General features: G+C 39.8%; 1 protein-coding gene across 3 annotated transcripts in view; it reads left to right on the top strand.

The window, feature by feature from the left end:
* Positions 1 to 25,425, top strand: part of CHST9 (carbohydrate sulfotransferase 9) — a 313,123-nt gene extending 287,698 nt beyond the window's left edge. For all 3 annotated transcript variants that reach the window (XM_056138165.1, XM_056138168.1, XM_056138166.1), the window contains exon 6: positions 23,836 to 25,425. In XM_056138165.1, the coding sequence (XP_055994140.1) occupies positions 23,836 to 24,912 (1,077 nt within the window). In that variant the 3' untranslated portion in view covers positions 24,913 to 25,425. The remainder of the gene's footprint in view (positions 1 to 23,835) is intronic.
* Positions 25,426 to 26,878: the final 1,453 nt, after the last annotated feature.

Here is a 26,878-nt window from a genome sequence, read left to right as displayed (position 1 = left end):
GCTCAGGTGAACATTTGTTATCTTCTGAAATTGAGTTAAAGAATTACTTACATAGTCAACATTGGAATAAAAATTCCTTATTGACATAAAAAGATTATATATTTAGAAGTAGGGAGTTGAAGAAGTAGGAATCAAAAATATTTTATGGCATAGACCTGACATAGCTTAAAGTAAAATATACTCTATATAATGAGGCACATTTATCTATTTCCTTTTTTTAAAAAAAATGAAACACTTAAAAAAATCATAGCAGCTTCCAGTTCACTGTTTCTAACATATGGCCACAAAAAGTATTTCTAAAAGCTTCTGCACCTTCCTCCACCCCAGTTTTTCTTTAATTGAATCACCTTGAGATACACAGTTACAAATTTATTCCTGATAGGGTTTTGGGTTTCAGTCATAGAATGTTCCAAAACCAGTCCTTTCATCAGTGTAGGTTTCCCACCACCTCAATTTCTGCATCCACAACCCCCACCCCCCGCCGCCACTTATATGGCAGGCACTTTTCTTCTCTCCCTCTCTCTCTCTCTCTCTCTCTCTCTCTCTCTCTCTCTCTCTCTCTCTCTCTCTCTCTATGATTCCCAACAACAAGCCAATTTTATAACATCCACAAAATCTATATGTCTCGTGTGTGTGTGTGTGTGTGTGTGTGTGTATGTAAAAAAACAGATTTAGACCAGGCAGAGCACATCCATATCTGATGCATTTTCCTGATGCTGTGTGTGTAATTTTGTATATATGTGCATCATACGGGTGAAATGCTCTTTGATCCTCATCAGAACCTCAGGAGTGAAAGTGCCCGGGGGAGTTTTTCTATCCCTCATTAAAGAAAGGTGAACACACTTATCTCCTTTATTATGCATAAATTGAAACCAATTTTATTCAGGCTTTATTTTATGAAGTACCACTTATCAGAGAACAAATTTCTCAGAAGAAAAAGAAACACAAACCAGCAGTGAAAATTCAAAGTACCAGTAAGAATCCCAGTGAAAGCTACATTGTCTTTATTATCCTTAATGTGGAAAAAGTTATTATGCACAGAAGTGTTACATTACATTCTGTGGTCCATCATCAAACAAGGATGAAATAAACAAGATTCCTCACTGTTTCATCACTGGTATGTGCCTTGCTCAAAATGTATTAAGAGGAAATATTTTCATCATACTATTACTGGATAATTCAATTAGGCCAATGTTCTGTGGATGTGGAATAATGTAATTTACTATATTGAATGATTAGCCAATCAGAATTCTCTCATTTTCTAAGGCAATGGATTGACTAAAATGTGACCATAAACAAAATAGATTTTATTAGGCATAATCTACTTTGTAAACAAATGAAATTAATTCTTTGCCTGACCTAAAGCTTTGAAATGAAAGACCAAAATTGAACACATGCTTCCAATTTTGGTTCTGTTACTAAGATGACACTTAATATAAAAGTTACAATTTAACTTCCCCTCAAGTATTCCATACTTGAGAGTAAATGACTCTTAGAAATATGTTCATCAACAGATGGGAGCCACTTATGGCCTCATAAACTCCAAAGCAAGTGAAATTATCTCAGCAAAATAGAAAGATTACAAGAAAGCCTCATCTGGTTATCTCAGAGATGATTAATGCACTGCATATTGGTTCAGTGGTGCAATGAATATTGACAGGTCATCAACCTTCTTCGTTGAAGAGAAATACTGAAGAGATGAATGCTAGTGTTGTATGTTTTTAATCAATCAATAAGTAATTTCAACACATGCCCTATACTTAGAATTGTATTAGTGCTGTGGTGGCTGAGGAAGTAAGTGCCAGTATCACGTTTTAAAGAGATTTTCTCTTCAAAGAGACTTCTTGAAACTATGCCCTTTGCTTTCCTTATTGTTTCATCTCTTCTGATACTAAGCCCTCAATCTCCCTGCAGCTCTACTCCTGCTTCCAATCTTCCTAGCCTCAGCTCCATTTCCCTCTTTGGCCATCAGAAACTATTATGAGATATCAATTAGTATGCCGATCCCTGTGAACGTCGATGGCATCTATTGCAACTCTGGTGAAATCCAAAGTCTATGTATGCCATGATACCTCAAATCTCAAGATATTCCTACAGGTGTGGTCCTGCCCTCATCTTTGACTTCATCGTGTATCATTGGGCACTTCTGCTTCTGAAAGAACCACACTGGCCGATTCTCTGGTCTTCCTCCTGGTCAAAAAAAGACCCTTTATACTCATCCCTCCCTAAAATGCTCTGCTTCTAGATCTTGGTTTCCTTCTTGTCTTTTAAATCTCTGCTCAGGCAACATGTCGACAGACACATCCTTCCTGGACATCTGATGAGTGTAATTTCCATCACTTTCCCCATGCTGCTCATACTCTTTCATAACTGTATCACGCTTATCCCCATCAACATTTTTCTTAATCACTTTCCTTGAAGGTAGATATTGTATAATTATCCTAGCTTCCCCTACAAGAACGTAAGTTCTATGAGAACAGGTCCTTTCTCAGGATAATACTCCCCTCTAGCATTGCTTAATTGATTGTCTAGCAGGCTATGGCAGTAGTTGGACATGGGAGGAAAAGTGTCGAAGTTGGTAGGTGGAATGAACAACATTGGGGAAATGCTGAATATATGAGTATAGTTTGGTGTTTCAGTATGGGAAATGAAAGAATAACTTAAGACAAAGATTAGCATAAGATCCCCAGGGTGACTGCCGGAAGATGGTATGCTCTTGGTATAAATTAAAAAGTTGTGGTCAAAAGCCACAGTTAACTACCTGTCAGGCATTGCATACTTACTTCACTTATTTTTCACAACTTCAGCAGATAAGTATCATTATATCCATTTCACAGATGAGACCTTGAATTAGCTACCCACCAGTTGTTTGGTTGTGTCCAACTTCATTGAATGAGATTGAATTGAGGAAAATGTACTAATCTGAGGTCAGTCGACAGTGTGGATAAAATGGGAGTGGAATAAAAATCCACAAATTATAGTATTCATAGTTATATCCTCCCACATCTCAATTATTTTGCTGGAATGAGTGGAATCCATATCTCACAACCTACTTTGGCACAGAGAAATTCTTTTGTAGGGGCTGGAGTGATAGTACAGCATAGGGCATTTGCTTTGTAACCCAGGTTCTATTCCTGGCATCCCATGTGGTCCTCTGAGCACTTCCAGAAGTATTTCCTCAGAGAAGATCCAGGAGTAACCCCAGAGCATTGTCATGTGTGGCCCAAAAATGAACAAAAAAATTATTTTGTAAACTTGTCTATATATCCATGGACCACCCTTTGTTTTGTTGTTTGTTTTGTCTTTTTGGGGGGACACACCCAGCTCTGTGCTCAGGAATCACTCCTAGCAGGCTCAGGGGACCAAATGAAATGCTGGGGAACAAACTCAGGTCAGCACTGTGCAAGGCCAATGCCTTGCCCACTGTGTTATCACTCGGGTCCTCAATGTTTCCCTTCTTATTCAGCAACCTTGCAGTGTTAGGGACTGGAAATAATTTGAAGAAGATATTGAATCCAAAAAGTGATTGGATAAAAGTAAAAGTGAGAGAAAAGATTAGTGGAGCAGAATGATACAATGGATGACCACCTGAAAGGTGATATCGCCCCAGAAAAAAAAAATAACAGTGTCCAATACAGATAAAAATGTTTCTGGCATGCATCTTACAAGTTAGTACCTGGAATATGAACACTCAGCTTTACTTAAAAAGAGTTCTCTATTCGAACCTGTGATGAGCGATAACCCTGCTGATAAATCTGAAAAGGTCGTAAGATGCTGCAACTTAGCATTCAGTTGAATTCTTCATCACAAGAAATAGATGTTCATCCTCCACATACAAATCCCACAGAGAAAGCATCCTAGAGATACTATTTGGTGAACAAAAGCCTTGGGAATCAAGTTTTTCAGTCATTGTATATTTATGGAATTAAAAAAGACCTTCAGTTCTCCTCTATTCAGCAATGTTCCAGGAACATGGCTCACAGATGCCCATGTGCTAGAATGTCGTCCGAGGTTATCAACTTCAAAAATATCAAAAATAAAATAAGTTTTTTTAAAAGACAATCATGAATTAAGTGAAGACATCACCTCTCCATAACCATCCAGTCTGCCTACTTGTGTATGTGTGTGTGTGTGTGTTACGAAAGGGCAGCAGCAGATGAGTAAATGAAGATATCTGCATTAAAAACTAAAAATATGATCATATACTTCATATGTTTTATGCTGTGTAGCTAGAAAATCAAAATCCAGCCACTAACTGAGAATCACTGTTTTCTAGGATTGCAAGAGCCCACTATGTCTTTAGTCATTAAAAAGTATTTGGACTTGCTCAGAGAGCCCAGCATATAGGGTTCAAACTAGAGGAGAAAAGCAACCAAGTTTGAGTGATTCACCATCCCCTCTACTTGAGCATCTTGGGGTCAGTAGGCCACCTCATATTGCCACCTCACTATGGGAATAATGAAATGTAAAGAACAAAGAACGGTCATTTCAATATGAAGAATGGTATTCACTAGGACTTAACAGCAAGAAAACACTCTTTTAAATTCCAATATAATGGCACTGTGAACCCTGTGAATTAAATGTGTTTTATATGTATAGTTTGGAGACAGAATATTTAAACCCAGATTTAGTGGTTGTATGGCTTTGAGCAAGAGTCGCAGAAATATGATCATATGCAATTAATAGAGCAGGACAGGGCAAATTTGTATACCACCTGGCACAAGTGAAGGGCTCTGTTGACATTCATCCCAAGCACTCTCCTCTCTCATCCTCTCCCTCCTGCCTTGCTCCAGAGCTGTCCCGTAACTTAAGAAGACTGGATCCATGGCAAAGGCCAAGGCAGGCAAACCAACCTGTCCTTACAACTTGTATAAATAAATCCCGTCTCTCTTGGGAGATGCATGCTCTGCACCAGGGAATCTGAAGTTATAGGTGAAGAAAAGGGTCTTCCCGCTGATCTGAAAACTGAAGCAGGACAGCAGTTTTTGTTTTTTACAGGTGAATGTGGTCAGATCCACTTTCATCTCACAATAACACAGACCATAGGCTATAGTCATTAGCACTGTCCAGTTGTGTGGAGCTCTAAGAAAATTCCTTCTAGGAGGCCTGATTCTCCTTTTTCCCCTGCTGTGAACAACAATACCCCCCTTTTTTTGGAGGGACTGATGGTTGGGCCACCCCTGGTTATGTTCAGAGTTACTCCTCCTGCCTCTGCACTCAGGAATTCCTCCAAGTGTTGTTCAGGGAACCATATGGGATGCAAGGGATCAAACCTGGGTCAGCTGTAAGGCAAGCAAGCGCCCTACCCACTGTACTACTGGTCCAGCTTAGCCTTACCTCTTCAAAGGAAAATATAGAATATACGTAATAGATTATAGAGTTAATAAAGCATGATATATTTCTAAGCAAAGAATGCTGTGATATATCTCTGAGCAAGAAATGTGTTTGTTCCTTCCACACAGCAGATTACAGATTCATGATAGGGGAAGGGGTATGATGATGAGTATCTGAAGGTCTTTAGAGGACTCTTCTGTTTGTTTATGACATCCATTTGTCTGTAAATTAGGAAGAATCCTGCCCCTCTGTGTCCTATATAAAACAATCACGCCTGAGTGTCAACACCTGCCCATCCCAGAGTCACTGATGCTGTTGTAGTGGCCTTTATACTATTTCCAGGGCTAATTGTCACTTTGGAGGAAGAAACAGTTTTTCAGGGGTATGCTGCTTCCCAGGACTTGGGCTCCCCAACCCCAGCCCAGTAAAGAAACAAAATGGGGGGACCTGCCCCAACTCCCCTGCCATTACCAGTTGCCCATTTGCACTTCCTGAGACTGGGCTGCAGGTGGCAGGCTGCTCTCTGAGATCCTCCAATGTACAGTGACAATTATGATTTGGACAGACACTGACACTCAGCCTTGGGCTAAGGGATCAGAAACCAACTGTGCTGATCATATGTGGCCTTAGCGGAAACAGAGACCATAGTTATTGACACTTATTAGTAGCCATTTCAATAGTATTTCAGGTCAAGTATAGTTATCCTCTCTTGAAAGAAGCAACTTAGTTTGGAAGCACACCCCTTCACCCCCACTCCCCCACTGCCTGCCAAGTACTTCAAAGCTTAGAATTAATAAAACTGTATTTGTAAAATAAAATGTATAAACGTTACCTGGATGCATGCAATATAACCTTATAAATACTGACTTGATTATCACTTCACTTTGTTTTGTTAAGATCCCTTCACTCTGATCTCCTCACATGATAACCTACCCTACTTCCCAAGAATGCCACCCTCAGAGCACAGTCTCAGTACCTCCATCCCCATGGTCTGATCTCTCCCAGAGACCATTCTCTCTTCCTAAGCACGAGGCCCAAGTAATCCATGACAGCCCCAAAGATTAAGTTGTTTGTTCTAGATTAAGAAAATTGGGCTAGGCTCTGAGGTAGCCCTGGGGAAAGCTGAGTTGTCACATTTGCAGACAACATGAGTCAGAATGGAGCCGGTTTCCCTCACAGGTGCTGACACAGGAAAATCTGATCTGGGTCTGGCAGATGCTTAACGAAATAAGACAAATGGAATGTGTTCCTACCAGTATCTCTGCTGCTCTCACAGTTGGCATTACCGTTGCCAGGGCTCAAGTAGCTTTGGACAAGTGGACGGTGGGTGGGGAAGAAACTGGTCCTCAGTGTACACTGTTTCCTGGGACTGAATCCTCACTGACGTCCTCACAACACTGAAGTCCTCACAACACCCAGTTACATCTTTTCTCTTAAAAGATGCCTCTATTTTATGGCTGGCCCACTTTTTTCTTCCCTATAAACAACTAATCCAACCTCTTCACATTTCTGATCTGGACTATCAAGGGACTAATGGATTTTGCTATGAAAGCCATTCACCTAGACTCCTGCTCCAGCCCTTTTCTCAGAAGCCACCTATTCTTAGGGCAGCTGCTCATTCCTAATTGAGTTTGTGTCCATCTCACTGCTTCAGTGAACAGAAACTGTTGCTATTCCCTTGTGAATTTGGAAAGTCAGACATCACGGATGACATGAAAATCTAAGCAGAAACGCACCAAGACAGGATGCCTTAACAGTTTGGAAAAATCTCACTCAATGTCTAAGCACTTTAAACGAAATCTACCTAATTGATTTTCATAAGACTCATATTTCCATTGGGCTGGAGCGATAGCACAGCGGGTAGGGCGTCTGCCTTGCACGCAGCCAACATGGCCGACCCGAGTTCGATTCCTCCGCCCCTCTCGGAGAGCCCGGCAAGCTACCGAGAGTATTTGATATGCCAGACACAGTAACAACAAAGTCTCCAATGGAGACGTTACTGGGCCCGCTCGAGCAAATCGATGATCAACGGGAGGGCCTTTACTTACTTTACCTTTCATATTTCCATTATCAGAGGACTCATATTTCAATGACTTTATTCCTAAAAACTAACAGTTTTTAGTAAATGGATGCAAAGAAAAGACTCTGGCTGATCTGGTTAAAATTAAATGAGCTCTCCAACAAGTGGTCCAAGTCACTGGAACTTATGTATAAAAATGGTCTTAGATTAGGGTTGGGAGGAGTAAACTGTGAGGGACCCAGACACTGATAGAGGGAAGCAAGCACTCTGGTAATTGTTGTCATGTTGGAATGATGCATGCATAAAAAGAATAATGTACATTATTGTAATCCTGATAACTTAATAGAAATGATTCAAAAATAAAAAGGTGGGGGTATGGTGCCGCCACCAGGTCAATCTGTACCTGTGAGGTGAGTGCATCAGCAGCCTCATGGCGCCTTCAGACTTCCAGATACCCCAAAATTGCTGCTGTGACTTTGGCCAGACCCCAAAAACTTGGGGCAAAGTTTACCAAGAAAGTAAATGGCCAAAAGTTAGGTATGTGGAGACACACCCACAAACCACCTCCGGCTCAGCTATATAATTGGAAGCATGGCCTCTCTGGTTCCTGATCGAACTGCATAACGGCCATGATCCCAGACTCAGAAACAAATCTTGGTACTCAAAGGTTTTTGGTAGAAATGCGTCCTGTTCCTGCAGTAGGTTACTGGTGCTGGGCCGCTCCAGGTGGGAATAGGTTTCATGCCTTGGCTCTGTTCCCACTGGCGACCCGGTGACCGCCACCCTCCAGAGGCCACTGGACAGTCAGGTTTGGGCCTGCAGTGCCAAGTCATGCAGGCTTCACCAGATGGGGGTGGAACCAGCCCCTTCCTCCCCATCCCAATGAGACCCTGAGTCGTTGCCTACAAACAGCCTCTCTGGCTGCTGATCAAGCTGATTAATGGCCATGATCCCAGAGACTCAGAAACAAATCTTGAAACCCAGCGGCTTTTGGCAGAAATGCATCTGGACCGCGTACAAGGTGGCCGCCACCTCAGAGCTTATAGGAAAGCTAGGTATGAGCCGGTGGTGACGGGGCATCTGCAGTCTCATGGGAATGGGACAGTACCGGTTCGTCCTTCACACCCTACTGAGGTCAGGAGTTGCCCCCCCACGAGTGGCTCTCTGGCACGGCCATGGCTCCAGAGGCAAAAGGACTTAATCCAGAGCCTGGCAGCTTGTAGCAAAAAAGTGAATGGACCATGCGTTAAACTATGTTGCCATGCCTCCCTGGGAGGGAAAGGGTGTTGCTCCCTTCCGCCTTTTTCCCCCTCCCCCACCCCCGGAAGCAAGGTGGCCGCCACCTCAGAGCTTATTGGAAGCCAGGTATGAGCCGGTGGTGACAGTGCAACTGCAGTCTCATGGGTAGGGGGATGGTACCGGCTCACCCTTCACGCCCTACTGAGGTCATGAGTTGCCCCCCATGAGTGGCTCTAGGGCACAGCCATAACACCAGACGCACAGAAACCAATCTCGTAATTATCTGGCTCTTTGCAGAAATCCAAAATCATTATATGATTCTCATAACCAGCTATAGAAAACAAAGTATTTCACAATGCCTTTTCAGCAATTCTGATTGTTGGGGGGGGGGGGGGGGGGCGGGGAATTCTAAACAATAAAATGGTGCATCTTTGTCTAAATAATGAATGTAACCAATGTAGAGAAAAGTTAAGTAGAAATCATCCACCTCAAAGGCATTGGGAGGGGTGGGATGGGAGGTATGTTGGGGATTCTTGGTGGTGAAAAATGAGTACTGGTGAAGGGAAAGGTGTTTGATCATTGTATGACTGAGACCTAAACCTGAAAGCTTTGTAACTTTTCCCACAGTGATTCAGTAAATAAATATAAGAAGGAAAAATAAATTAATTAATTAAAAGGTGTGTGTGTTGGAACTGGAGCGGATAGGGTGTTTGCCTTGCACACGGCCAAGCCTGGTTCGATTCCCAGCATCCCATGTGGTCTTCTGAGCACTACCAGGAGTAATAGCTGAGTTCAAAGCCTGGAGTAACCCCTGTGGATCACCGAGTGTGAACCAAAAAGGGGGAAAAAAAGGTGTGTGTGGGTTTTTAAAAAAAAAATTCAGTGTTCTTAGCCTAGAACTGTAGTACAGCAGGTAGGGTGCTTGCCTTGTACGGGTCCAATCCAGGTTCTGTCTCAGGCTTTTACCCCACATTTTGTCCTCCAAGCCCACTAGAAGTGTTCTCTGAGCAGAGAGCAAGGAGTAAGCTCCTAGCACTGCCATATTACTGGCCTCATAATAGCTTTCTTCATCTTGCATTTCAGTGGAAAGTACTTCTCTATGGATGCACCCTAGCTCCACCACTGACCCATATCTCTGACACTCCCTAACTCCCTGGTCTCCCCTAGATATCCTCAATTCCAATTTTGCCTCATGGACTCATTTTCATTCCTGTAAAATTTTCTTGCTTGCTTAACCATGCACTCCTGTACATGGTTTAAACAATGCTTCTCATCTGTTCAAAAGAAAATGTCTCTTTTAAACATTTGAAAGAGCACCTGCATCCTTCTTCCCCCTTTTGCTTCTTTTATGCCAGAAGTGATAATCCTGAAAACAACGCAAAAGCTCCCCAGCAGTTGCTCTCTTGCAGTGGGGCAGTGGGGCTTGATGCCTTGACCTTTTCTCCTCCAGATCCTCTCAGACACGGGATTTTTGTCCATCTCCAGTGCAAGAAGGCAAGAGACTAGTGGACACAATATTCAGAAAACTGAATACTAACCTGAAGATATAAAAGAACCATATTCTGAGCTAAGACTGTGGTTCGTGTGATAGAACACATGTCTAACATGTTTATGGACCTGAGTTTGATCCCTAACACTTGTGTGGCCCCCAGAGTACCACAGGGTATAGCAATTCTAGACCCCAAGCTCTACTGCATGGGCTCCTTGAAGAGTTAGGAGGAAGTGCTTGAGTGCAGTTGCACTGGTGTGGTAAAAGAATTTACCAGCAGCAAGGTAGTTTAGGCAAAGAAAAATTAGTTATTGAAAGATAGTCACTTTCAATAGTAACTCTACTGAAAAAGAGGACACTTTTATTAAACCCTCTTATTTGTTTTTAATTTTTTTAATTGAATCACTGTGAGGTACACAGTTACAAATCTGTTCATGGTCAGATTTAAGCCATACAATGTTCCATCAACCATCCCTCCACCAGTGTACACTTCCCATCACCAGGTTCCCCAGTTTCCCCACCACCACCACACCCACCCTCCCACCCCCAGCCTGTCTCTGTGGCAGGAATTTTCCTTCTTTATAAAAGAGGACACCTTTTTGTCTGGGCTGCTTCAGGTAGGCAGCTCCTGCTTTCCCTAGATTAGTTAATTTTAGGAGGGGGCCAACAGGAAACATGGACCAAATTTGAGGGAGAAAGTAAATTGTATATAAAATATTCGAAGCCAATTACACACAAAGGATAAAAATACATGTAATAATTTGGATCAAATATGAAATGTTCTAAGAAAATTGAATAAAGATAATAAAATCATTTTAGCCTTGCCCAGGAAGGGAATAGTGTGGCTCATTCCAGGAATTTGGGTGGCAAAGGAATAGGCTGTGTGTCTTCTGGGGCACATAGGCCAATTCAAGGAGCAGTGGAGCAGAATGGAGCAATGGTGGGGCCTCTCAAGCTGCCTGGGCACAGCCAATATCTGACTAAGGTGGGCCTCCACCTGCCAGGCCTTTGACTTGAGGACCAAAGATAAGCAAGGCATCATTTAAGGGAACTTTTGCTATACCACTTCACATCTTATTAATTTTTTAGTATTCCAAGTTTATTGCATATCTAAAATTCAAGTGAAATGTCACAATTCTAATAGATATCTACTATTTTGCTTCTTCTGTGCCAGAAGTGATTAACAATATTTGGCCATTCTCATCAATGGTCAGTTATGTTTTTCACTGTATTTTACTTTATCAGTTTGTAGCTCCATACTTGAGTTTTGTGCTTCCTCAAAAATCAGGGTATTTTTGTTTGTTTGTTGTTTTGCTTTTTGGGTCACACCCAGCAATTCACAGGGGTCACTCCTGGCTCTGCACTCAGGAATTACCCCTGGTGGTTCTCAGAGGACCATATGGGAATGGGATGCTGGGAATTGAACCCAGGTCAGCCATATGCAAGGCACATTCCCTACCCACTGTGTTATCGCTCTAGCCCCATCAGGGTCTTCTTATAAATAAAACTTCCTGGGATGGAATCAAAAAACTAAACAATGTTCCTTGCTTCCACACTGGCTTTACAGAGTAATGTCAGAGAAGTTATTACTCAGTTCTGTAGCACTGTCCTCCCGTTGTTCATCAATTTGCTCGAGTGGGCCCAGTAACGTCTCCATTGTGACACTTGTTGTTACTGTGTTTGGCATATAGAATACACCACGGGGAGCTTGTCAGGCTCTGCCGTGCAGGCGAGATACTCCCTGTAGCTTGCCGGGCTCTCCAAGAGGGGCGGAGGAATCAAACTCAGGTCGGCCGTGTGCAAGGCAAACGCCCTACCACTGTGCTAACGCTCCATTCCACTCAATTCTATCTTTTATTTTATTTATCCATAAATTTGAAATCAGATGAATAGTCTCAATTTTTCAACCAAACTCTAAGTTTTATCATAAAATAAAATTTTATTTATCATAAAATGATAAATCTGTTTAAAAAAACATACTGAACCTCATAAGAAGAAACTTTATGTACTTATATACATTAAGATTATGTCTGTTTTCAGCTTCTGATTTTGCCAAACCAGAGAACAGCACTGTTCTCAATTGAAACTCCATTCAGCGTTCACATTCTGTTACATCCCCAGTCATCATAGTTAAAGATTTGGGGGTTTTAAAAGAAAAACTACTAGGAATTAAATTTAAAGTGGAAAGAACAGGGAAAAAAAAGTAATTTTAATCCTTAGAATCCAAGTGACCATGGAAATTAGCTTCTTGGATGAAACTAAAATGCCTCACTACAGAACCTTGATTTGTATTGAAGCAGTGTAAATGTTTTGAGGATAGCAGCTTAAAGGAAAAAAAGTTCACTATAGTTTCTCTTGTTCTCCTCTAGCCCCAAGTGTTTCTTTTTTTTGTTCCTATTGTCAGTAATTGTGCTCTCTTTTCTTCCATTTTCTGTTGTGACCTCTGCTTCTGTGATGTTATGTCTGTGTCTCAGGTTCTTCATCCTCTTTCCTCTATTTATTTTTATCTTTACTTATTTAGCATAATCTCTTAACTTTAGTAAGTGTTCTGTGAAAGCTGAGGGAAATATCAGTATTCACCTATAAAATACTTGTCATATTGTGAAGCTCAATAAATACTTATTGGAAAAGTTAACTTGAAAATCTTACTATGTATAGATCTACTTTAAGTAATCTTTAGGCTCATACCCTATACGTCAATAACCCTACAAGATAGATGCTATTGTTATCCCCACTTCACAGATAAAGAATCATCATTTGTATCACTTGTCATCTGGTTATTCATTAATTTGCTCGAGCGGGTGCAAATCATAAAAGACAATAAAACTAACATACAAAACCAGGTTCCTAAGACACAAAAATTTGAAGTCTTAACTATCGTGCTCCTTATGACAGGGTTAAGCTGAGTAATTAATGCACTCCAATTATTTTTTTTCCCGTTTATTTATTTATTTATTTATTTATTTTCCCTTTATTTTATTTTTTTTAAAGTTGTAGATTTACAATTTTTTGTGCTTTGGTTTCAATTATACAATGATCAGATACCCATCCCTCCACCAGTGCCCATTTTCCACCACCATGGATAATATCCCTCCCACCCCCATCCCCCCATCCCCCCTGTCCCTGTGGCAGGGCAATCCCCTGTGTTCTCTCTCTCCTTTTGGGTGTTGTGGTCTGCAAAAGAGGCATTGAGTGGCAAACATGTTCAGTCCATAGTCTACTTTCGACATGCATCTCCCCTCCTGGGAGGATCCTCCAAACATCCTTTATTTGGTGCTCCCTTCTCTATCTGAACTGCCCTTTCCTCTAGGATACCCGGCTGGCCTCTAAGTTATGGAGTAATCCTCCTGGTGCTGATCTCAGCTATTCTTGGGTATTAATCTCATACTTTGTTACTTTATATCCCCCAGATGAATGCAATCTTTCTATGTCTATCCCTCTCTTTCTGACTCATTTCGCTTAGCATGATACTTTCCATATTGTACCACTTGTATGTAAATTTCATGACTTCATCTTTTCTAAGAGCTACATAGTACTCCATTGTGTAGATGTACCAAAGTTTCTTTAACCAGTCATCTGTTCTTGGGCATTCAGGTTTCTTCCAGTTTCTGGCTATTGTAAAGAGTGCTGCAATGAACAAACAAGTGCAGATGTCACTTCGACTATACATTTTTGCCTCTCTGGGATATATTCCCAGGAGTGGTATTGCTGGGTCAAATGGGAGCTCAATTTCTAATTTTTTGAGAATCGTCCATACTGTTTTCCAGAAGGGATGAACCAATGGACATTCCCACCAACAGTGAAGGATACTCCAATTAATTTAATAGACATTAAGTCAATTGTTTGAAATACAATGCAGCTATAAAAATCCATAAATGATTATGACTGAAATTTGAAACAGATTTAGCAATAGCTGTTATTAGCAAGTTACTGAAATTCTCTGAAGTTCACATTCTTAATCTGTATAATGAGCATATTAGTATCTCATCTTCAGATTGATGCAGAGATTAAATCAATGCATCTTATATTGTGGCTTTTTTAATTAGGCAAAGAAAAGGAGAAAAGTGTTATAAGGAGAGAAATCAGCAACATAAAATTGAATGACTTTCATGGCATGCACTTTCTCTAATAAATCATCCCTAGCCTCCAAGCTGGGATTATACTCTGCTCTGGTATTCTCTCCTGTCTCTTAACACTTCCCACAAGTGTGTCAGTTCTTGATTTTCTTTGTCACATCTCCCCTCACTACCCTTAACCTAAAGCTACCCTGTTCCTCCAACTATCAACCTTAAACAAGTTGCATAATAATTTTGAGTTTCCGTTGCTTTATCTGGAAATGGAGTGAAAGGATATTATGCTAATTGGCTGTGGTATTTTTTATGAGTCAGATGCATAACCGGTACTCCAGAAATATCAGGCATGGTTAGAATCACTACTGTGTTATCTAAACTATGTTCAAAAGGACCAGAACTGCAACCAGCACCTACCTAGATTTTGACACCATCATGTTGCCATCCCAGTCTTACAAGGGTATCTCAACTAAAATGACCTGAAATTTGAGATACTGAATACACACAACTCTTCCTAATAATTACCACATTTCCTCTCTCTGAGAAATGTGGAGTTATTTTTCACAAATTTTCTACCTCTGTTCTTCCCAGTCTAATCGATTTTCTGAATTTGTCTCAGATAGTTTCTTTTGCCCAATTGTCTTAGTTCCTCTCCTGAGAATTCCAGATGAAATTCATAATCTCTTCTCAGATTCTAAATAAATATTTATTGCAAGTCCTTGCCTTTCCGAAAATCCCTGTCACCTCTGTGGTATAGACTCTTTACATGTGGCAAAGACCTAGAATGAATCCTCATCCTACCTGTTTGTCCATCTCTCCTGAATGTCTCTCCCTGAGGGGCCTCTTGAAGGCAGCCCAGTCCTGCCCATCTCTGGCACACTTGCCTTTCAAATTGCCTGTCATTCTCTTAAATTCATCTCAGATCTCACATTCTCTAGAAATTTTCCCCAAAAATCTCTTCCAGAAAATTACTCTTTTTAATTAATTCACAGTTCTTCTTGACTAAGACACACAATGTTTCGACCAATCTTTCACCCATGTCCTCCACCAATGTCCTTCCACCAATGTCCCTCCACTAATGTCTCCTATAACCCACTCTCTAACCTCCATTTCTCTCCCACACACCTGCCTTCGTCTACAGGAGGCTCTTTTATTTTCTAACTTATGATGCTGTGATTTACAGTACTGTTCCAAGTAGAAATTCATGCCTAACACTTTGCAACACTTCTCTCCTCCTGTGCTGTCATGTTGCTTTCCCTGTTCATCCCCCCCAATCCCCGGTGATAAGCTTCCTCCTGAAAACCTGTCCTCATATCTTCATTTCTGTTGCCTTTGGGTATTTGTTATCATACTTTTATGTTACTGGGTGGCTGGAGGAGGCCCAGTCCTGATCCGAGCAGGCTTGGAAATCTCAGACCCGGGTCCTGCACACCTGTATTCCTCTGCCGGTTCCTTCATGCATGAGGCTCGTCTGAGCATGTGGAGAATGGTCTTAAGCATGGCTGTGGCTGGTTCCAGAGGTCTTCAGCTGCCGGGGCTCTGCTCAGGGCCGGGAGGGAAACTTTACGCGCCCCCTTCCATGGGGCCCAGGTGAGGACAGCCAGGTTCAGAGGCAGGAGACTGCGTTGTTCTCACCCAGATCCCCATCTTCCAGTAGGTTGGCGTTACACCCACCAACTGCCCCTGGCTCCATGTAATCGCATCAATGGCCAAAACCCAGAAACTATAAAACCAAGCTCCAGGCAGCGCGTGACCTCATTGTCTAATTCTCACTCTCAGAGAACCCGGGAGGCTACCGAGAGTATCCTGCCCACACAGCAGAGTTTGGCAAGCTTTCCGTGGCGTAATCTATATGCCAAAACCCAGTAACAACGACAGGTCTCATTCCCCTGACCCTGAAAGAGCCTCCAATGTGGCACTTGCTAAAATCTCAGAGCTAGGACTAATGGAGACCTTACTAGTGCCTGCTCAAGGAAATCGGTAAACAATGGGATGACAGTGATACAGTGATACTATTATGTTACATTACATCCCACATATAAGAGAGATCATTCTGTATTTTTCTCTCTCCTTCTAACTTCCCTTACCATGATACTCTTCAGATCTATCCACATAGTAGCAAATTGTGTTATTTTATCTTTTCATGCAGCCATAATTACTCATCTCTATTCCCTAAAATGCCTTATCAAATTCCCTATGCAATCTCTCATTATGTACTTTTTTTACATAAAATGTATGTTTTTATCGGCCCAGTTAAAAATTGGCACCCACAAAAGACCATAAGTGTTTGTTTATTTGTTTTATTTTGTTTTGGAACCATCTCTGGTGATGCTCAGAGCTTACTAATGGCTGTACTCATGTATCACTCCTGGTGGTGCTCAGGGGATACAGTACCACAGATTGAACCAGGGCCACTCACATGCATAACAAGCATGGTTAACCTGGTTAACCCTGCTACTATTTCTTTAGCCCAAGAGACCAGAACTTTTATCTTTCTTTGTTTACGTAGTGTACATAGTTTACATAGTACACTCAATACAGCTGTGCTGAATGAATGAATGAATGAATGAATGTCTTGGAGTCAACACAGTTTCCATAAACCTCACAAGAACAAATTAGGTCTTACAGAGTGTAGTACAAAACTTGTGATCATCATAAAGCTAGTGTAAGGAAGTTTTCTGAATAAAGGAAACTTTATTTTTCCTTTATTTTAAGGGAAACAGGAATGATACTGCACTTAATTAAATTCAAAATATATGTTCATCCACGAGAGCAAGAGAGTTTCTACAGTTATGAGATTGCACAGTGACCTCCAATAAACTTAAATAAATTGTACCAATAGTCTCTTAAACATTGAACTTTAATAGATACCTAGAATTAAACAGGTAGAGCTAAAGAGAGGACTTAATATTTAGACTAGGTCGTACCCACACTCCCAATTCTGCTCTCCAGGCTTCCCAGCACATGATTGAAATTTTGCTGTTGTGGTAATGAATCAGTTGATTGTGTGTTCATTTGCTAATGTATTTTTTGTATTTCTCCCAACAAGAATATCCACTCCAAGGACCACATTTGCATGATGCATCCCATCCCTTCCATCTAGCATAGCACCTGATGGTAGCAGGCTTTCCGTGACTTGGAGAGGATAGAGGATGAGTGATTCATTTCAGTGTTGAAGACTAAGGCTTTCCTATTTGCTCCAGAGTTAATAAACACTCAGAACTTTTATTCCTCTTCTTTGAATGTTTATTTTTCATCTACAGTTATATATCTTTCAGCTAACACTGCAATTAACAGCCTCTCTTAAAAGGTTGAAAATTCATTTTCTGTTAGAGTTTTACCATTTAGCGGTGGCTAAAAGAGTTTTACCCGTGAGAAAGTCAAATAGCAATTCAAGCTAAAATAAAATAAGAAGATGCATAGTTCTTGCCCTGGGTGGTCCTCATGAAGAAAGCAAAGTTATTCATTAGTGTGAGAAATCTGGAGAGTGCCCAATAGGGAGGAAAAGGAGAATGTGGGTGGAACATGTAAGAGTATGCTGGAACTGGGGACCTGTCAGGAGTAGAATCCAAGGTGACAAGTGACAGCAGGAATAGGCTGCCAAGGCCAGTTAAGGAGCTGGGACTATCAGTTATAGGTAGTTGAGCCAGTCCCAAATTTTATGGGGAAAAAATAAGATGTTTTAAGAATACTAATTTGGTCATGACTTTCAAGGAGATTAATTAAGAGGATATGAAGAATATCTAATTAAGAATATCTAATTAAGAGATAAGCTTAAAAACTAAACATTTCAAAGACATTATGAGATGTAAACTACTTTAATTTTTTTTTCTTTTTGGGTCCCACCAAGCGATGCTCAGGGGTTAGTCCTAGTTCTGCACTCAGGAATTACTCCTGGTGGTGTTGGGGGACCATATGGAATGCTGGGAATCGAACCTGGGTCTGCTGTGTGCTCAAACACCCTACCCGCTGTGCTATCGCTCTGGCTCCTACTTTAATTTTTAAACCATCTCTCAGATTTTAAGAAAATGGCCAGAATGTAATAAAACAATTTCTAAACTACTAAAGCATATAGAAGGAGACTTTTGGGGGGAGAAACAAGATAAATTTGGCTTAATGTGCATTTTTGAGGCACCATCAGAATGAGGTGCGCGAAAGAAAAATCGAGTTGTAAGAGTTTTTCTAGTGTTATTATTCTAGTGATGCTGAAGATAGAAACTCATTGACATAAACTTAAATGTCAAATAGTATTGACCCTATTTTCATAGTCCAAAATGAAATTGGAGACCTTTAATGTGACTCAGTGCAACTGGAGCTGAGGTAAGAGTGGGGAGGGATGCCAGCGCGTGTTCAGAATAGTTATTGCAAGTGAATTGTGCTGAGAAGGTGCAATGGACATCCAATAAGAAGCCTCACAAAGCAGCCTTACTCTAGAGAATTAACCCTTGAAGCATGCCTACATGACATGTATGTATACTTAATCAGGACTGAGGAAACTGATCAGAACTAAGTGTAGGAGTCTGAAGTATAATTTTTGAGAAGTGAGCTTCCAAAAATTGAAGATCTATAAATAAATGTGAAAAATATTTTATTTTGTTTGTGTCAGGGCTGATGTGATATCCCTGCCTTCAGTGCAGTACTTGCCACCACTTACTAAAATATTCATGTACATTTGGTGTCCTTTCTCTTTGATACTTTGAGACAAACTCTTACTATTTTTATTTTTCTAAACTACATTCTGGTTCAATGGTCCAAATGCCATTACTTCCTTCGTAGTATCTGGGAAGCTTGTTTAAATTAGAATCAGGTGCCACACACTCCAGAAATCCTGCATTAGGGTGTCCACAGTGAGACCTAGGACTCTGATTGCTGGCATATCCCTAGGGATTCTGGAACAGTGCTGAATGACTTTGAACAAATCTGATTTGGCAGCAGGTAATGATATTTTTTTTGCACAAGCAGCTATTCCATGTGCTTATTTTATTTGTTTTATCTTCTGCCAAAGATTTGTTTGAAATCAGATTTTCAACACCTTAACAAGAATTGCAAATTATTTGTCCAAGTTAAATTTGTCCTTTCAATGAACATTGCTTTTCTTTGACAAGGTCATAAGAAAACTGTTTGAAAACCCATTATTAAATTATAATCACATTTATTCTGTTCACAATTATTTGTTCGTATCTTCAATGTGCCAAAAATAGTTCTAGGTACCAGAGATCCACCAGCAAGCAAGAAAGAGAAGATGTCAGTTCTCCTGTCCTATTGCAGTAGAGGTGGAGTAGACTGGACAGTGACAACATGGATGGGCTGAGGAAACAGCAAACTGGTCATGGGTACATGCCTTGTATGCAAAAACCAAGTTCTATCCCCAGCATCCCATACCCTGTAGCATCCCATATCCACCCACCAACCAGTGCCGTTGGACCCAAGAAATATTTGCTTTGCTGGGTCTGAGCATTGGACAGTTTAACCTAGAAAACTGAGTATCCCTAGAAATGACCACTGAGGTTCTTGCACACTGCTTGGGAGGTTTTCTAAAACTTAATTAAAATTTCAAAAATACAGGGCTGGAGCAGCTATATAGTGGACATGACTTTGGCAACCAAATGGGTTCTAACCCAGGACCCTGTAAGCTCCCCAGAGCACTGTTAAGAGTAATCCCTGAATGCAGAGCCAGGAGTAAGCCCTGAGTTCTACCGATGTGACCCAAAGCAAACAAACAATTCCAAGATACAATATGAATAAACTAAATCATTTCACACTGTGATTCATGCTACAAGGAAAACTAGAAAGGTTCTATGGGAGAGAATATCAGAAAAAAAACAATAATTTAGGTAAAATAGACAGAAAAGACATACTTACAAAGGGAACTTTCTGGGATCTCAAGCAAATAAAACTATTCATGTGGTTATTAAGAGCTTGGATAAAGTTAAAGCTTTTAGTAACGGTATAAATGGTAAAAGTAGACAAAGAACTGCAAAGCTGAAACTAAAATTACATGATGGGAGCCAAGAGATATTACAGCACTTGAATGCATACAGCTGACCCAGGTTCAATCCCTGTTACCTGGGCCTCACCAGGTGTGATCCCTGAGCACCGACCCAGTAGTAAGTCTTGAGCACAGCTGAGTATAATCCCTAAACCAATACATAAATAATCTTACATACAGTTTAATTGGTCTGGAGCAATAGCACAATGGGTAGGGCATTTGCCTTGCACGCGGCCAACACAGCCTACCCGAGTTCAATTCCATCACCCCTCTCAGAGAGCCTGGCAAGCTACCAAGAGTATCTCACCCTCACGGCAAAGTCTGGCAAGCTATCCGTGACATATTCGATATGCCAAACACAGTAACAAGTCTCACAATGTTACTGGTCCTGCTCGAGCAAATTAATGAACAACATGAGGACAGTGACAGTGACAATTTAAATGATGGTGGTCAGAGACAAGATGGAGATAATATTAATTCTGGCGATGGCAAGGTCGGTATGAAATAAAAAGCATTTCCATTAAATATGAACTATTCAGCAGCCAAGCATTTGTCTGTATTGGAGAGTCAGTCCACATAATGGCAAGACTGGGGATGAAGAAGTGAAGTTTGAGTTAGAGCTAGACCTTTCTGCGGGTACTGTGGACAGGCCAGCGGTAAAGTCAAAGACAGCACGAACAGGGAAGGGAGGTTCAGCAGGACCTGCACTTCGCAGAAGCCAGAAGTTTTACTAAAGAAAGCATCTTGGAAGCAGTGGAAGTACAAGAAAACTGCTCCTTCTCTTCCAGTCAGAGAGACAAGTAGCTCAAAAACGAGTTTCATCTGAGGAAGTGTAAGAAAAGCAGAATCTTGGGGTCAGCCAAGTTTCACTGAGGGAAAGTCATGGGGAAGAGACATTCCAGAAGTCCCTGGGGATTAAAGGCTTATTTGGTGACCACAAAAAGGAGTTTCATAGAGTGCAGTGGAAGGCTTATTTTACTTTTATTTGACTTTTGTTAGTGGAACTGATCAAGGTATATCTGTAGGGACAAACAAACAACTGTCTGGATAGTGATGAGCATCTGGAAAGCTTAAAATTTACAATGTCACTAGGTAAGATACTATCATTAAAGCAATTATTTATAAATAATACTTATATATTTATAAATATATAGAGTGGCATTTTTATTTCAGTTTTGTGCCAAGCACTTCATGCAGTCTACAAATAATTCCATCATCTTTCAAACTCCATGTGAAACTTTATATTATTTATGAAATCTTTATGAACTGAAAGTCATTGATCAGAGTAAAGATTTTTTCTGGTAATCTCTGAGATACTAACAGACAAGTGGATTTAGGGATGAATCCTCAAATAGTTGACTCAACAATATTGAAGATTTAGAAAGTCATTGTATGTAATTATGGGAGTTACCATATGACAGTTACGGGTCATTCACCCAGTGCTGCCCTAGAAAAGAAACAACCTCCTCTTAATGGAACAAACATCATGTCTGGAAGTGGTTCCTTTCTACAACTCTTCATTTATTGTTTTGCTCCATTGCCAAAAATTCTGAAACCTTGGAGGCTTAACTCAGTGCATTCATTTGTCTATTCAATAAAGACTCAAGGATAATTTTTATAGGTAATAGACCATTCAAAATACTGAGGAAGCAATAAGAAATATGTTTATATCTGTTTCCATATTCTCTTTGTATTGATAGACATACATCTCCATAGGAAACTTTTCCCTTTGCTCTCTCTGTCTCTGGACTGGTGCCCAGTAAGATGCTGACAATCCTTTATCTTTATCTTCTGGCTAATCTTCTCCTTTTTTTTCCAAGTTTGTCAGACCATTTTGCTACATATTCCAGAGACTTGGAAAGTTTCTCTCGTTTATTCAGAGTAAAAGCTAAAGTCCTGACAATTCTTGTCCCTATCAGAGAATTCTACTTTGTATGTCTTGTCTCTGTGTTTTCCATAATCCAGTTTCGGAGTTGTGGGAAGGAGTAATGAAATAAAGGATAGATACTAAATAAAATGATTCATCCCACTGACAAAGGAACAAAACTTTTATTCTCCTTTGATACAATTTTACACATCAAAATATCAAATAGACTTTTTGAGTCCCTAGACATTCTGCACTTGGGAAGGAGCAAAGTTTTCATGCTTGCATGAAATGGTATAATAGTATGATTATTGTTATTAAATGATTGTGATAAATTAATTTAGAAAAATAAAATGTTTTCCAAGGTGGAGTGGGAAATGCATTGTTTTTTAACAAGTGCTTAACAAACTAGAGTGGTCATCAGAATTGTAAAATTAGTCTTGGCTTCAATTTTAAGTTGGATATTATGACTTTGAACTATCCTGTGCATTACAGAATGATCTTAAAATTAAGATCATAACAAAGTTTTGAACTCAAATATTGATACATTTTGTATCTACTAGAAGTACTAATCAAGTCAGTGCTAAAAGGCAACAGACTTCATATTAGCTCAAGAATCAAAGGCTTAATGATTGTTTTGCATTCTATTACAATAAAACAACGCTCAATTGAAAATTCTGGTCTCTTTCTAATCTGTCCATGACTGCAATGACTTTTCTGAGGATTTGGTTGCTTTTGGGTTTTGTTATGCTTTGTTTTTGCATTTTGTACAGTTATATAGTTGATAATCACAGATTACAAAAATAATAGTAAATTTACTAAGATCATAAATTCAAGTTATATAGTTGATAATCACAGATTACAAAAATAATAGTAAATTTACTAAGATCATAAATTCAAATCTTTAACTTGTGCTTTCATCCCTATAATGTCCAGTTCAACATGAGAAAATCATTAAAGTCATGAAACACTTTAACAGTAAATGACTAATAAACATATAAGCAAATTAAACACGTATAAAATAAGACACTTATTAAAAATTATGCATGAATACTATTTCTCATTGTTATGAGATTGAAAGACCTTACAACAAAGTATCTAATATATTCTAATTTGCTAAATTATTCTGACAACATGTATGATATATGCCTGCTTAATAGCACTTTGTTTTTTTTTTTTAATTTTATTTATTGGTGGAGGAAGGGCTTGGACCACACCCTGCAGTGCTCAGGTGTTATGGATAGCACTTTAAAACCAATATGTTAAGATTCTTATCTATCATCACTGCATCACTGTCATCCCGTTGTTTGTCGATTTACTCGAGCGGGCAGGCACCGAGTAATGTCTCTATTCATTCCAGCACTGAGATTTTAGCAGCCTCTCCTTACTCGTCTTTCCCAAACACAAGAGGCTCTTTCATGGTCAGAGGAATGAGACCTGTTATAGTTACTGGTTTTGGCATATTCGAATATGCCACAGGGAGCTTGCCAGGCTCTGCCCATGTGGGCAGGATACTCCTGGTAGCTTGCTGGGTTCTCCGAGAAGCATGATTTGTTGCCTACTATCTTAACTCCATCAAACATGGTGTGTTAATTATGAAAAATGGGTAAGAAGTGTCTTATGATGTGTCCGGAAAGAGGCCTGGAGTGTGGCAGTGGCTGGGTAGTGGAGGTCAGCTGCTCAGGCTAGGTCCCTTGGGGTAGGGAGGGCTCTTGCCCACCCCCCTCCAGGGCACCCCGAGTGAAAACAGCCTGGCACTGTTTATTATTATTGTGCTCTACCTACATTTATTATTGTGCTCTCAACATTTTCCCATTTCTGTTTTAACAGAACCCCCAGTCCCACGTGCATGAGCATCTGAAGGAAAACCTCCTCAACTCTGGGAGTCCTACTAGGTTCTTAACCAAAACCAACAACCCACAGGGGAAGGAGGAAGCTTTGAGTCGGACCAGAGGATCTCTGGCAGTTAAGTTGATTGAAAAACATCAAGGAGCTAATACCCTTTTTAAGTTCAGTGAAATGAATTGGCCCATGAGTATTCGCCCTTTAAACAAAAGTCTAGTCAAAGATAGCAAGTGGAAGAAAACAGATGTGACCCAAGAGAAACGCAGATCTTTCCTTCAAGAATTTTGCAAGAAGTATGGTGGGATGAGTCATCTTCAATCACGTCTTTTTCATGCGGTATCCAGAATCTATGTAGAAGATAAACACAAAGTGTTATACTGCGAAGTACCCAAAGCTGGCTGTTCCAATTGGAAAAGAATTCTAATGGTACTAAATGGATTGGCTCCCTCTACATACAACATTTCCCATGATGCTGTCCACTATGGGAAGTATTTAAAAAAGTTAGATAGCTTTGATTTAAAAGGGATATATACTCGTTTAAATACCTACACCAAAGCTGTGTTTGTTCGTGATCCCATGGAAAGACTAGTATCAGCGTTTAGGGACAAATTTGAACATCCTAATAGTTACTATCATCCAGTATTTGGGAAGGCAATTATAAAGAAATACCGGCCAAATGCCTGTGAAGAAGAATTAAATAATGGATCTGGAGTTAAGTTCAAGGAGTTTGTCCAGTATTTGTTGGATTCCCACCGCCCAGTAGGAATGGACATTCATTGGGAAAAAGTCAGCAAACTCTGCTATCCATGTTTGATTAACTATGATTTTGTAGGGAAATTTGAAACTTTGGAAGAGGATGCAAATTACTTTTTACAGCTGATTGGTGCTCCAAAAGAACTGAAATTTCCAAACTTTAAGGATAGGCACTCTTCTGATGAAAGAACCAATGCTCAGGTCGTCAGACAATATTTAAAGGATCTAACTACAACTGAGAGACAGTTAATATATGAATTTTATTACCTGGATTATTTGATGTTTAATTATACAAGTCCATTTTTGTAGTTTGTCTGCATTTTCTAAAACTGTGTGTTTACTTCCTGATGATGGCCTCAAATCAACTACTATAATTTTCCTATAATTCTGTTTGAGAGAAATGAAGTTGTCCTGATTTAATGAAGATTTTTATCAAATTATATGACACCAATTGGCAGAAACTTATAGGAAAATCACCTATATATAAACAACTTAAGTTGCTCAAAAATGCTTGGAAGAGAACTGTTTTTGCATTATGGATTGCATTATAAAAGCAATAAGCTAGCCAGCTGGTACAGTAACTGCAACAGCCTTTTGCAATGGTAGGAAAAGGGAACTAAAAAGCATGTGTGTTTGTCTACATCCTGTAATTTGTTGTCTAATGTGCATGGATATATTTCTAGCAGTCTGTGACATATTAATCAAAGAAAAGAGAGCTTTCTTACACTCTGGAAATCTTTCTATCAACTGTAATGATACATTGACTTTGAAATGTTGAACCTAGGCATTTTGCTTTAGATTGGAAGGCATTGTATGCTTTACAGTGAATATATTGGGGGAGGCGGGGGCGGGGAAACAGATGAGGCTGTGGCTTTTTATATTCAACAGTCAATAAAAAATATGTGAAACATGTTAAGATCAAAGCAAAGAAAAACAAAAAAGGCAGCCTTCCCCTCCCATAAAACTTAAGGGAATTGGTTTTGTTTTCTGTTGAGCCCCTCTATACAGAGACAAAAGAACAAAACTTTGGGTCGTCATTTCTGGATCAAGCAGTTAAGAAGTTTAAACCTCATCAGATAGAAATGTGCTCTTAATTCTTGTTTAATTGGGCAGAAAGAAAATTGTTTCAGAATGGAATAATCATCAAAAACAAAAGTTGTCACTCCAAATATAGACCTCAAACAACAACAAAGCCTTATAAAAATATTATTTGAGTCAAAGCATTATGTGCATGGCTTTATATATGGAATGTATCCTAAAAATAGCTTTTTGTTTTCAGTCTAATTATTCAGCTTGTTTATGAATTTGAAGAACTGATATACCACTTCAAAGATAAGCTAGATTTTTAGAGACTCAACTACTGAGATTCCTTGGAAGCATTCAACATGTTTATGCATAAACAAATTAAGGTATTTTCTTTTTATTTTTTAATATTTGATACTTTGTAGGTTTTTGTTTTGTTTTGTTTTGGAGTTTTTGCAGGGGGCAGAGGTGCACATGCAGTAATACTCAGGGCTCACACCTGTGCTCAGGGATCACTCCTGGCAAAGCTTTGAGAACCATATCTGGTACCCAGGATTAAACCCTGGTTAACTGCATGCAGCTACCCACTGTACTATCTCTTCAGCCTCCAAAGATATGGTAACAACAAAGTCAAATATTATGTAAAATATATCATTGGAAAAACAGGACCATCTGTCACTAAAAAAGTGTGAAATTTTTCGCTGAATCATAATTTAGAAGAGATATTTGATTGGGGAACTTTTTTTAACTGGTCTACTGATACCTTGAGTATGCAAATCACATGTTATTCAAACTGTTTAAATGCATTGCTTCAATATTTTCCTCTTCCTAAATAGTCATTTTTTTCTGTATTTGGTTATGTCATTCAATGAAAAGACAAAGTTAATATTTTACCACTAAAAGACCATGATAGTTCAGTCGTGCTTATTTCATTTTGATTTTTCATTCTATGTCTGGTATTTATGGATTGCTTCATTCTTTATGCAGGCCTGCCCTGTCCTATCTGTGTCTCCAAAGCAGTAGGTAACCACAGCAGAACACAAGATCATAAGTATTAAACCTTTCAATCCAGCCTTTCACTACCTTTCCAATTCACTAACTCTTGTCTCTAGACCATACCCTTAAGATTTTCCCACTGCTTTTTAGTAGTTTAAGTCTAGAGAGTAAATTATGAAATTTAAATTTTGCCTTCCTGTGTAGAGGAGATTCCAAGTCACTTAGAGTCATTAAAACCCATCGATTTTTGTAGAGG

Source organism: Sorex fumeus, unplaced genomic scaffold (genome assembly GCF_029834395.1).
Source record: "Sorex fumeus unplaced genomic scaffold, SorFum_2.1 ptg000128l, whole genome shotgun sequence".
Lineage (NCBI taxonomy): Eukaryota > Metazoa > Chordata > Mammalia > Eulipotyphla > Soricidae > Sorex > Sorex fumeus.
This window is presented reverse-complemented; position numbering and strand designations above follow the sequence as displayed.